Genomic DNA, 14304 nt, shown 5'->3' with positions numbered 1-14304 from the left:
CACACACACTCACACACTCACTTGACCCCCTTCACAAACCAATCCAAATTGCTTTAAAATGTGGCAGCTATACATCCTTTGCCATTTCCACCATACTGAACTGCAACTCAGGCAGCATTTTGGCACATTTAAGATAAGAGACCCTGCAATTATTAAATCCCTCTTCTTGCCTTGGATTCCATCCTGAACATATCGGCTGCTAAAGCAAGCTCGCTCCTTTTATCGAACCGCCCTAACTTGATTTAGATCAAATGTATTTTCTTTTATATGCCTTCTTTCACTTGTATTATCATCTTAAGTGGAATCCTATCAATGTCGCAAACAGCCCAACCAGTCATACCGTGCCTAACTCTGACAATGAAGTACAATCCCACATTGGAGGAAGTATTGAAATTGGCTCAATGATTCAAGTATCCCAGGCAGCCAGCTGCCATTTAGAATCTTGGGCAGACATGGAGGCCATCCCTTTCTTCAACCCATGTAATGCATACAGCTTAGCCGACAAAGAAGAAGTAGCTATCATCAAAAGGAAACACTGCTACACATTGGCTCAGCCCTGCAAACGAGGACATACTCTCAGCCACTCAACTGGAGCACTCCCGCTGTGCTCAGACTGTTTTCGGAAGCATTCTGGGGATGACTGCCCAGAAAGTTGTGCACAATGCAACAAAGACAGATGCCTTGCTTCCATATTTCTAGCCTCCTCATTGTGGTACTCCCCTCAAAAATGGCTACTAATGTAATCACAACAGACTTTCAAACCACAATGTTGGCCCTGAATAAATTTTGCATTATGCTTGCACTGTGCAACACAAACCTAAGACTCTGTAGCGACTGACGTTCAAAAACTGTTCCACACACTACAGGCCTCCTGTCTTGTGTAATCTTGACGAATCCCTGTTCTTTGAACTGCCATTGGAAAACCTCAGTCGTATCATCTCTCAAGATAGATTTCAGACTACGAAGAAGCACGTGGAAATGGTCACAGAACTCCCCAGCTCCTCAAACTACAAGAAGTACAATCTTTCCCTGGGAAAATCACGTATTATAGTAAATTTATTCCTGGCACTGTAGTGACTGCACATCTACTGTACAATCTTTGGAAGAAAGGAGTCTCTTTCTCTTGGTTGATGGATTGTGATTGGGCATTCCATACCTTCAAATAGGCCTTACTCTGTACAACATGCCTCGCCACTTTCTAGTTACAGAAGCAACTGGTAATAGTTGCCAACACATCTGAAGGGCACTTGGGCACCATATTAGAGCACAGTAATACCTATGGCTCTGAAGAATCAATTGCTTGTGCTTCAAAAATAATGACCACTGCCCAGAAGTAGTAGTTCCAGATTGAAAAGGAAGTGCTCGAGATCATTTACGCATTAAGAAAGTTCAAAATTTTTCTCTAAGGAGCCAAGTTCCACTTACTGACTGATCATTAGCCCTTGATATCGCTCTTCAGCCCAGCTGCTGAGCAGCTTAATCAAACAGCCCATCAGCTCCAGTGATGTTCTGTTTCTCAGTAGATATAACTATGAGTTACATTTCCGAAACACTACTCAGCACGCACACACTGATGCCTTGGTGTGCCTCCCAATGACCCAAATCCGGCGTCCAGTCAGGACAAGGCCCTTTGTTTCCATTTAGACAATGAGGCCCAGCGAGCCATGAACGACTTCCACATCATTGGATACCATATGACAGGCACCACGGTACCTCCCTCCATGTTGCTGCACCCCTAGGCACCACCACCACATGTCATGTGCCAATTGGAACCTGGTCAAGCATGTATACCCCTCTAAAGGTTCCAAGAACATAGCTCTCATCCAGCATACTTCTTGGCAGCCTGCCGGGTGCTGGGCTACATGACACAGCACTGTTCTTTGTCCTCATATGGAGGAAGGGCCATCGTAACCCACTGGGCTACCACCCCCTTAGGTGGACATCAAAAACGATTGATGCCATTGCCACCGACCAGTCACAGTTATGACTCATCTGCTTTTTCTGCCACCCACTACCGTGTGCCTCAGCCACTAGAAAGAGAGACCACTGCAAATTTGCCCTGCAGGTACTCCCCTAGTGCCACCTGCACCACATTTCATTATGGCCACCTATTTATATGGCTGTTGCAGGCCACTCTGGCCTTTTTGTCTTCGTTGGCAGTACTGTGCACTTACCATTCTCTACATAGGAAACCATTTGCTGTAACACTGAATTATTCTTGTGGTTTTGTCTTTGGGATTCTGCACTATCCTTGTGACATTTGTATTGAACTTGGACTATAAAATACACTGCTCAAAAGAATTTGCGGAACACATATATCAATGTCCGGTATGTTATATCTATTTTGATACAGATAGCACCTGTGATCCTACTGCATAGCTCGAGATCTTAACTTTCAGTGCATTCAACAAATAAAATCATTTGCCTTCTATTGGCTGTGTTATGCGTTACAGTATCAGGTGACCCTGCAGAAGAAAGTAAGTACTGGTGTCCCAATGTTCCCTACTGAGGTACACAGATGGCAGTTGTCATCTGTGTACATCGTATTCAGCCAAGCACATGCAACGCAACATTTTAATGCAGTGCAAGTTCCAAGAGCTGTCTGTCTGATCCAAGGAAGATGAACTTTCTATCGTGTTGCTGCAGATGCCAATGTATTTCCATCTGCCAACCATAAGTTGGTGGCATGCTACAAGGATGCAGGCCAGTAAATAAGGCAAGTTGGACAAGGTCACTGACGCATTACAACCATACATGAAGACCACTATTCGGCCATCTGTATTTCGGCATTATACAGCTACTGCCAGAGCACTGCAAGACCATGTCAGAGGGGCCACTGGAGCCATTGTCCCCAATCAGAATGTAAGAAAAAGGTTATGAGAAAGAATCTTATGAACCAGTCATCCTGTTTAAGTACTCTACCTGACACAACATGTCACAGCTCACATTCAGTTCTGCCATTCCCATGTCAACTGGCAACTTTGTCACTGGCAAAACATGTTATTCAATAAGAGTTCATATTTCTTCTGACACAAGGTGATGGTTGTGTTCACTTGTGGAGATGCCATGGGGTGCAATACCTGTCAGATGTAGAGGACATCAACAGATTCGGGCAAAGTTCTCTGATAGTGTGGGGAAGCATCAGTGTCAATAGCCCTACAGATCTTGTTATTGTACATAGTCCCCTTACTGCCAGGCAGTACACTGAAATATAGGCTGGACTATGTGGTGGCTGCTGCACATGGTGCTGGCAATGAATTTTTTCTCATGCACAATAATGCCAAGGTCTACGTGGCAGGTGTTACCAGGGATGTCTTCTGAAGCCTGAACACTGAAGTAATGGAAGCCTGAACACTGAAGTAATGGAACGGTCGGTGGTGGTTCCCAATCTAGAACCCATTAAGCACTTGCAAGGCACACTTGACAAATGTGTTCATGGTCGTTCTGTTCCACCACAGACTCTCTAAGAACTCTTACTGAAGAATTTGAATGGATACCACAAGGTGACTTCTCAGACTTATAAGGAGCCACCACATTAGTATCAGGCAGTAATAAATGCTCACAGAAGGCATATATTTTATTGAAGCTCTCAAACTCCAATGAAAAGAAACCCAGGATGACAGGATGAATGATTGTTTCCACTTTGTTTTCAACAGCTATTGGGCATTTCAGTTCTTGTTGGGTAAATAAACAAGAATGTAATGATGTTTTGTTGTGTACTTAATATGTGAAATATAAAGGTATAATTTGGTAACATACCCAGTCTTCAATTATTGCTCAATGGAGTATTGCAGATTCCCAAAGTCATGTTACCCTAATTCTTCCGAATGGAGTATCAGTTGACTGACATGCAGCACAATTATTTCTGTTGCGAGTCACAACACATCCCCATGAGATGGAGGCATCCAAATCTCATTCCATCTCATTCCTGATCACCTCACTGAGTCGATCACTTTTTTAGAGAGGTTTCTAACCCCATCTCCACTTCCAATTCAAACATACACAATCAATTTACCACATTTATTATTCCAGGTGGAAGGCCAAGTACCCACACAGTACACCAAAATTAACAATTAAGGTTGCTGACAACCCTATTAGTAATAGTAATTCCATCCACATATCTCTCACTGCCAAAAGCATAAAAAAGACTCATCGCCATCAGTTTACAAAATATGCTCCCATTTAAAAGATTACCTAACCCTGAACACATTTCCCTTAGAGCCCATTTCATAATCTACTGGAACATCAAACTCATCTACATGGGTTAGACAAAAATATAAAAACAAATCATGAGAAATCGGTGCTTCAAATTAAATGCATATGCTAGCCAAGCCTGGAGGTTGCACTGTTGAATGTGACAACAAATGATACCTGTACAATGCCCTCAATGTACGTTGCAAGTGTCCTGCGTAATTGTGAGTGCATTTGTTGGAGCTAAGTGAATTCAAACATGAGCAAAGTGTTGTTGCTCGTATGATGGGTACTTCAGTAACCGAAGTTGCCGACATGCTTGGTGTTTCAAGGGGCACTGGGTCGTATGAATAAAAATGGAAAATGTACTTTATTATTGGAATTTTGGAGAACCGTCTTGGTTGGCCTGAATAAAGAGTCAGAATATATGAGGGCTGTTCTAAAAGTAAGGGGACTTTCCAAATTGTGCTGGCAACACACATTCGATTAGTGATCATTTTTTTGTTGTATTGGTAAACATGTCCCGAACGTATGTTCACAGTTTCAAGTGTACAGCATACCTCGTTTGTTTTTGACAGATAAAAAGGTTAGATTGTTTTAGTGTGCTTAGCGATTTTTGATTATTATAAAAAAATGAGCAACGAATTTGCATCAAATTTTATGTGAAAATGGAATGAAGTGCTCTAAAACACATTAAATGTTGACAGTGGCATTGGTAAGTCTGCTCTAAGTAAAAAAAAAATGTTTAGAATTGGTAAAAGCTCTTCCAAGATGGCCATGAAGATGCCAATGACGAACCTCACTCTGGACGCCACAGCATATCCAGATGATAACGTCAAAGATGTGAAGAAAATTGTTTTGAAAAATCATCGAATTACTGTAATAGAAGTTGGTGAGGATGTTGGCATATCAGTTGGCTTGTGTCATGCAATTTTTTCAGATATTTTGAGCACGAGACGTGTGTCAGCAAAGTTTGTTCCGAAACTTCTCAATTTTGATCAGAAGAACCGTCGCACGAGCATCGCTCAGGAGCACTTGAATGAAGTCAATGAAGTTGCTGATTTGCTCAAAAGGGTCATGACTGTTGATGAAACATGGGTTTAAAGTTATGACATTGAAACCAAAGCCCAATTGTCGCAATGGAAGCATCCCAGAGAGCCATGACTGAAAAAAGCAGGCCACATTCGAACAAATGTCAAAGTTTTGCTAACTGTTTAATTATCGGGGCATAGTGCATCATGAATTTTTGCTTCAAGGTAGTACGGTCAATAAAGAGTATTATCTTAATGTTATGTGCTGTTTGCGAGAAGCAATATGCAAAAAAGTCCAGAATTGTGGAAAAATAATTCATGGCTTTTGCATCACGACAATGCACCTGCTTATTTCTCATTGCTTGTGAGATGTTTTGGCCAAAAACAACACAACAACCAGGCCCCAGTCACCATATTCACCAGATTTGGCCCCCCCTGTGAATTTTTCCTGTTCCCAAAACTGAAGACACCTATGAAAGGATGAAGATTTTCAGTGACTGAGGAAACAAAAACTGCACCATTGGAAGTACTCAAGGCTGTACCAAAATATGCTTATGAGAAGTGCTTCGAGGATTGGAAGAAGCGTTGGCGAAATTGTATTGTATCCTAGGGGGATTACTTCGAAGGGGACAACATGAATATTGATGAATAAATAAATATTTTTTCATAAAAATATAAAGTCACCTTACTTTTTGAACACACCACTTACTTCACCTGAGAATGTTCTCAGCTTGAGTGAGAGGGTGTGGGAAGCTGCTCCACACAGAGAACTAGTGATGGGCTAAACTGCGTTTTTCCGGTATCAGTGATTTCTGTGAATGCTACTTTTCAGTATCTGTTATTCTTAACTGTGATTTGTCGCAGTTAAGAGTCGCAGTTAAGGAACCTAAGTCGCGTATCCCTCCGCCACTGCTATTTCTGCTACTTCCACGATTTCTGCGACTTCTGCTACTTCTGCGATTTCTGCTACTTCTGCGATTTCTGTGACTTCTGCTACTTCTGCGATTTCTGTGACTCCTGCGATTTCTGCGACGTACCACCGTATGAAAAAGTTACATCTGTCCACACAGAAAATTGCATCTCAACAAACCTGTCATTGGTAAGTATGTTTTACGTTTATTCTTCCGTTGGCTTTAATTTTGTATTAAAGAAACAACTGTGAAAGTATTAATAGTGTAATTAATATGTAAGTAGCCGCACAGTACCGTAATAGTTCGTGTTTAGAAAATGAATTCTAACATATTGTTATGTTCATAGGCACCTGAACTACATTTCAGTCACTCAGTAAAGTGATAATTCAAAATATCATTGTCAACAGATCTGAAGAAATTGCCAGTCTTTATACCGTTTTCGTCAGACGAGAGGTTAGTTTCTAAGCGTTTTGATGGACTTAATTACTTCAGTGAGATCGTTCTTGCGAATGTGATATAGCAAATATTAGCAAATGTGATATAGCAAATATTAGCAATCTACTCTGTCAATTATATTGCTAGTAATTAGTGACAGCAAAAATTGTTTAATAATCCTTGTGTTTTTGCAGACGCAGTTCTGACTGATTACTGTTTGCTGTACATATCTATCCACATCAAGGCTGTTGAGAGAGACTCGTGAAGATTCAAGACAGCTCTTAGAGGATTTGCAGTTTAAAAGTGAAATAATTATGAAATAAGTGTGTGACTGATTAAAGTGTTTTATTGAAGTTGTTCTGCGATTTTAAAGGAATAATAAATGTTAAATACATTGAGTGAATAATACAAATCTCATTTTCCACATGTTAAGCCGTCCTATACCCGTAATTTTCCGCCACTTATTTATTGGTAAACACTTGTTGGATACCGACGTGCCGCCCCCCCCCCCCCCCCCCCTTTCTCCACAATCTTGGTGTGACACTGACCTGTAACATATCCCGAAGTCTACAATATGCATTTTGAGGCTGTTGATATGAAAGTGGGAAGTACAGATCTTCCAGTTAAATCAGGAATAGCTTAAGTGCATTACTTGAAAGTGACACAGGAAAAGCTTACTTATGTAGGTGGTAGTAGTGTCGGCAAAAAGTTCTTGTGTGTGAAGTTGCCATGTAGAACACCAGGTGTAAAACTTTTCTCCCGAGTCTTGAACTGTGTCGGAACAAAAGTGAGGCATTCATATGACTGTTTTCATTTCTCTACACTTATACAGATGTCTGAGTTCTGCTGTGTTAACATTGCAAAGTCCTGTAGGCATGTGGAGTATTAACCAAAACTGTCATATTGGAAGCAGAATCAAACACATTTGTTACATTACTTGATATTTTCAGGAGAAAAAGGCAATGTTGCTTCTTATTAATATAATACATTCAGAGTCACAGCAGTATTTGACCAACCATAACTGATGCTGAATGTGCATGTCGTCATATAATATGAAGGGCTTATTTCAATAGTGGTACAAGTCCATTACCTACACTTTTCTGTCTATAATGCTTCTGAAATTAGTGATCCAAACAAACATAAATAAAGGTTCATCTCTAGCAAGAAGCCATATGCTTGAATATTTCTGGTATCTCAATTGCAGATTTTTCAGCACTCATTTAACTTTACGACTCTATATCTCAAAATTAACAAAAATGGACTTGTACCACTACTGAAATAAGACCTTCATATGCACACACAGCACATCGATCTCGTGAGGCACAAGGCTCTCATAACGAAGTACGTACGTCGGTCAACAGATGACACTAGGAAAAGTATGTTAACTGCGCTTTTTAGTTGCTACTTGCGGCTCTTAGTTGCGATTTGTCACAGAAATCGCAGTTTGACTCGGTAGCGAATAGCGTAATATGAACTTTGCTCAACAGATGGCAGTGCTAACTGCGCTTTTTAGTTGCTACTTGCGACTCTTAGTTGCGACTTGTCACGGAAATCGCAGTTAGACTCCATAGCGTACCGCAGAGATGGACGTAGTACGAACTTCGGCCAACAGATGCCACTGTTAACCGCGCTTTCTAGTTGCTACTTGCGACTCTTAGTTGCGACTTGTCACGGAAATCGCAGTTAGACTCCATAGCGTACCGCAGAGATGTACGTAGTACGAACTTTGGCCAACAGATGCCACTGTTAACCGCGCTTTTTAGTTGATACTTGCGACTCTTAGTTGCGACTTGTCACTGAAATCGCAGTTAGACTCCATAGCGTACCGCAGAGATGGACGTAGTACGAACTTTGGCCAACAGATGCCACTGTTAACCGCGCTTTTTAGTTGATACTTGCGACTCTAAGTGCGACTTGTCACGGAAATCGCAGTTAGACTCCATAGCGTACCGCAGAGATGGACGTAGTATGAACTTCGGCCAACAGATGCCACTGTTAACCGCGCTTTTTAGTTGCTACTTGCGACTCTTAGTTGCGACTTGTCACTGAAATCGCAGAAAGCAGTGCTAAATTCGACCAATATATGGCTCACGTTTTTGAATGTGAAATACTACTTGCGACTGCTAACTGTGACTGAAATCGCAGTTAGATTCTGTAAAGTTGCTACTGTGATATCTGTGACTTCTCAGTCACTGCGATTTCTAACAGATACGCGATTTCCTGCCCACCACTACAGAGAACATTCTACAATTTTGTATGAACAAAACTTCAAGTTAAATTTTACTGAGTTTTCTTTCATTAAAAATGGCAGAATCCATGTTGCTTGTAAGGCAAAAAAATATACATGTAGCCCAAAGAAATTGTAAAAGAAAACTCATGTATACATCAGACTGCTGTGTCACCGACATTTTCAGATGTTCTTCTTCATGTTATCCAAAAAGCACCTTTGTGGATTCGATTTCCCAGAAACTTACAACTAGAAGCAGTAAAAGGTACGTGCCGTTCAAAGTATCAGTTTCCACATGCAGTGTGGGCCCTTGATTGCACACGCATACCAGTCATAAAACCTGCTCTACATGGAGACCAATATATTAACTGAAAGGGCTTTCCTACTGTCAATGTGCAAGGCAATAAATGATTATGGTGAAGTGTTTACTAGTATCGCTGCTCCACGATCTGGAACTGTACATGATGCTAGGATAAGGAGAAACTTTGATGTATACCAGGTACTAAGAGAAGACCAGTGTAATGCTTCAAAATTTGGGTTATGAAGGGTAAGACATTACACCAGTTTTGAATATTAATAAGATGGCCTTATCAGTAACTAATTCCAAATGAAGTTCACTTCACAAGTTCAGTCTGTAGAACATGAAATAAAAATTACTGTAATACTAAGATACTGTTTTTTTTTTTTTTTTTGTTCCTTGCCCTAATACCAGTTGGCCTATTTAAGTTACATTTTCTTGACGCATAAATCTCTCTTAAATCTCTCTCTCTCCCATATAACCAGGCAGATTAGAAAAATTAATACCTTGTTTACTACAAATCTATCAATCTAATTCTCATAATGAAACCTCTTTCTTTCATAAAAATCATACAGAATTATAATAAATTTTACTCTGAGCTACTTTAACCTCAGCAGAAACGCCCTGGAGAAAAGTTTCATTTTTGCTCTTCAGTTAAAATTACCCTGATTGAATCTTCTCATTGACAACAAATATTAAACTTTTGTACAATAACATGATATCACCTACAGCATATTATCTTTCTTACCTTACTTAGTTTGTCAGCTTCATGCAATAAAGAATTCAGCCTTTCATGCATCTCATGTTTCTTCTGTTGCTCTCTAGAAATAATATGCTGGATACTATTCTGGATGCACTCCTGCAAAACACCATGTAATACTGTAATGGTAATACAATGGGAAATTATACTGATAGAAGTAGAAGAACTAGATGTTACAGTGTTAATGACTGTCAGTTGAAAAAATTGCACACATTGTAGCTTAACGAATGAACAGTGCTGATCTCCCATACTCCAAAATATTGTGCTGCTGTCTATAACTTCCATATTCCTCAGTTAAACTGTCATTATCATAGCCACTAAGAGAAAGGCAGGTCAATTCTACTCATGAGAATCATCCAAAAAATCAACAGAAACTGTCTCTTTGTTTGAGTCACAAATGATATGATTACGGGTAAACTAGCTTTGGGCATTAAAATGGATTCATCAAATCTGCAATACACCCAAAAACATATCTTCTAATAATAATAATAATAATAATAATAATAATAATAATAATAATAATAATAATAAATACTAGCCGGAGGATGCAATCAGAAACTAATTTTCGTTCTTCTGTGATTTAGCATCAGCAACACACCACAAAAAATCAGAAATTTTACAATACTCTTCTCAAGGAATTACATAATTTAATTACAGATCCACCAAGCTACGCATTTAATCTCTCAGTTTTATGAATGTTTAAATAAAATTTGGCTACAAATTTTGCTCTCTCAAATGAACCCTGCTTCTACATACCTGAGACCCGACGAAGTAAATTAATACTGCGTTCCTATCCATGTGGTACCCTATGTCACACACCATATATGGCTTGTGGGGTGTAGATGACACTTTCTTGCCTTTCTCTTAACACATTAATCTTTTTTATGACAGAATTAGTTCCTAGTATTAACACATAGATGTGAAAGGAGCATCTGCATATCAATTGCAGAGAATGGTTTACACGAACAGAGCCTGTTCACTATATTGTTATTTCTCACAATACTTTCTAACCTTTCCACGAGTGAAACATGAATTTTCTTGCCGGTTACTAATCTACGAAGAGATTAAATAATTTTTATGGCTCTGGGTTTTTGTTTTGCTTTGCTTTAAGGCACAAAAAAGCTGGGGTCATACGCGCCTATGTCATAACTATATAACATGAAGACAGAGCAGTTGAAAAACGACTATACATCAACCCCAACTGACATAATAGAAGACATCTAAAAACAGACACGTGGAAAGAGGGCCAAAATAAGACACCATACAGAAATGGATGTCCAAAACTAAAAATTCAATGGCTTTTGCCATATTTTTGGTGGATAAAAAGTAAACCGTGGTCGACAGCCCATACGTCATTTGCTAAAACAGTCAATAAAAATCAGAGAGAAAACTGAAGCAGGAACATAAATGGTTAAAAAATGGACATTCCATCAGGAAGTGGCGGACAGTTAAAACTTGGGCACAATGCGTGTCAGTGGGAGGGCCAAGTGGAGGTCACCCAAGCCACTGGGACAAGCCTAATAAGCCGAAGCTTATTCCATGAAGGGAGGACTATTGGCAATTCCAAAGGGACACCACCTACTGACAGGCGGCAACACAGAGCTCATCGGAGGGAATATAGGTACTCGTGGGCTGAGGTACGAGGGCTGCAGCCTTGACAGCAGCCTCGTTTCCTGGCAGACCGACATGACCCATAGATACATCACACTGGCTCCACCAAGAGTGGGAAAGTGACAGTATTCCTGGACCCACTGCACTAAGCGATGGGCGGTGTACAGTGCATATAGACTTTGAAGGACGCTGAATGAGTCTGAGCAGAGGACACAATTGGGAAGGTTGTGTCGCCAGATGTACTCTACGGCCTGATACAAGGCGAAGAGCTCGGCTGTAAATACTGAGCAGTGTGTTGTAAGCCGATATCGAAAGAGACAGATGCCAATGACGAAGGCACACCAGACTCCACGGTCAGTCTGAGAGCCATCAGTGTATACAAAGGTACTACCAAGAAGGTCCATGTGAAGGTCATGAAACTGAAGGCGATAGCCCAACACTGGAGTAGTGTCCTTAGGAAGCGAATGAAGGCCAAGGTTAACATGGGCCACTTCACGAAACCACAGTGGTGAAGGGGAAAGATGCAGGTAGTGTGAAGTTAAGCCACCGTAGCAAATGCCAAAAGCGGACTCCAGTAGGTATCAGAGAAGAGGGACGTGCCCCATACTGGTGATCAAAGGAATCACCAAAGGAGGCGGCACAGGATGGGTGGCCACGCATGGTAGAATAACAGCATGCATACCTGCTGAGGAGAAACTCACAGTGGCAGGACAGTGGTAGTTCAGCAGCTTCAGCATACAGACTCTCAACCGGGCTAGTGTAAAAAGCACCCGTGGCCAAACGGATGGCACAATGGTGGATAGTGTTGAGACGGCATAAGAGGGATGGAAGTGCAGACACATAAACAAAGCACCCATAGTCGAGTTTCGAATGGACAAGGGATCGGTACGAACAGAGGAGTGTGGTCCGATTGACACCTAAAGAAGTACCATTGAGGACACTTAGGACGCTGAGGCACCGTGTACAGCAGGCTGACAGGTAAGTCACATGGAGGACCAAGAGAGTTTCCTATTGAGCATGAGCCCCAGGAATTTCGTAGTTTCACAAACAGAAGGGCAACAGGTGCAAGATGTAAAGATGGTGGGAGAAACCACTTGCAATGCCCAGAAATTCATACAGACTGTTTTGTCGGTGGAAAAGTGAAAGCCACTGTTGATGCTCCAGGAGTAAAGACAATAATAAAAACATCGCTGAAGACGCTGCTCAGTGAGACAGGTCCATGGAGAACTGCAACAGATGGCAAAATCGCCAACAAAAATGGAGCTTGAGGTGCCCGGTGGGAGGCAGGCCATTATAGGGTTAAAGGCAATAGCAAAGAGGACGACCCTGAAGCACACAGTTTTCCTGGATAAATGTGACCAACAAGGCAGAACCCACACGCACCTTGAAAACTCGATCTTTTAAAAATTCCTGAAGGAAATAGGGCAGACAACCACAGAAGCCACACATGTAAAGAGTTCGGAGGATAGCAGTTCTCCAGCAGGTGTTGTAGACCTTCTCCAAATCGAAAAACATGTCCACAGTCTGGGATTTCTGCAGAAAACCAGTCATGACATGGGTGGTCAACTGCAGCATGCCGCACTCGAAATCCACACTGTGCATTCATCAGTAAATTGCAAGACTCAAGCCACCATACCAGTTAGGCATGAATCATACAATTCATCACCTTGTGAAAGCAGCTGGTAAGAGAGATGGGGTGCTAGCTAGAAGGAAGATTTTTGTCCTTACTGGGCTTAGATATGGGTATGACGGTGGCTTCATGCCAGTGTCCGGGAAAAATGCCCCCTGTTACATGAGGTGGTCTGTGTAAAGCAGAAAGTGCTTGCCCGCAAGAGAAAGGTGCTGCAACATCTGAAAGTGGATGGGGTCTGGCCCTGGGGTAGAAGATCAGGATGAACTGAGAGCATGCTCTAGCTCCCTCATAGTAAAGGCAGCATTGTAGCACTCATGATTCGGAGAAGAGAAATGTATCGCCCGAGCCGCCTCTGCTCGTTTCTGATGGAGGAAGGCAGGGTGATAGCGGGAAGAGCTCAAAATTTCCGCAAAATGGCGGCCCAAGGTGTTGGAGATAGCAAAAGGGTCCACGATGACATCATCTGCTATTATCAGGCTGGAAACTGGGGAATGGATCTTGGTCCCAGAGAGCCGTCGGAGGTTGCCCCACAAGACAGAGGAGGGGGTGGAACTGTAAAAAGAACTTGTGAATGAAATCCAGCCAGCTTTTTGCTAACCTGAAGAATGCAATGACACTGTGCACGCATCTGTTTATAATGAACACAGTTTGCCATCATAGGATGACAGTTAAAAACGAGGAGAGCACGTTGTCGCGTAAAAACTGCGCCACGGCGTGCCTCAGTCCAGCAGGGAACGGAAGAGAAAGTGCTAGGAATGGAATGTTCTGCAGTGGTACGGATAACATTTGTAAGATATTCCATATGATCATCACAACTGGAACCACCAGAGATGATGGGCAAGCTGAGCAGTGCAGAGAGATAGATCCAAATGGGAATAGGTGTGCAAGGAGTTGCAAAGGAATGTGAGTGCTCCTATGTTAAGGCAGAAGAGGTTAAGTTGATTAAGACACTCAGCCAAGCGCGCACCTCTCTGACAGGTCCTAGGAGAAACCCAAGGGGGATGATGCATATTAAAGTCACTGAGTAGAAAAATGGGTGAGGTAGCTGCTCAATAAGCTGAAGGAAGTCTGCCCTGGTCACATCGAAAGATGGAGGGACATAAATGGTACAGACGGAAAAAGTCAGGTGGGGAAGGAAAAGGCGAACTGCAATAGCTGCAGCCAAACAACACCTGAGTCTTCCTCTAACTGACTACCCATCAGGGAA

The 14304-nt window shown here is 41.8% G+C and overlaps 1 protein-coding gene across 2 annotated transcripts in view; it reads right to left on the bottom strand.

The window, feature by feature from the left end:
* LOC124777267 (protein regulator of cytokinesis 1-like) overlaps positions 1 to 14304 on the bottom strand; it is a 251101-nt gene that overhangs the window by 174807 nt on the left and 61990 nt on the right. For both annotated transcript variants that reach the window (XM_047252597.1, XM_047252598.1), the window contains exon 3: positions 9842 to 9952. In XM_047252597.1, coding sequence (XP_047108553.1) covers positions 9842 to 9952 — 111 coding nt within the window. The remainder of the gene's footprint in view (positions 1 to 9841; positions 9953 to 14304) is intronic.

This window comes from Schistocerca piceifrons, chromosome 2 (assembly GCF_021461385.2).
Source record: "Schistocerca piceifrons isolate TAMUIC-IGC-003096 chromosome 2, iqSchPice1.1, whole genome shotgun sequence".
In the NCBI taxonomy this organism is placed as follows: domain Eukaryota; kingdom Metazoa; phylum Arthropoda; class Insecta; order Orthoptera; family Acrididae; genus Schistocerca; species Schistocerca piceifrons.
This window is presented reverse-complemented; position numbering and strand designations above follow the sequence as displayed.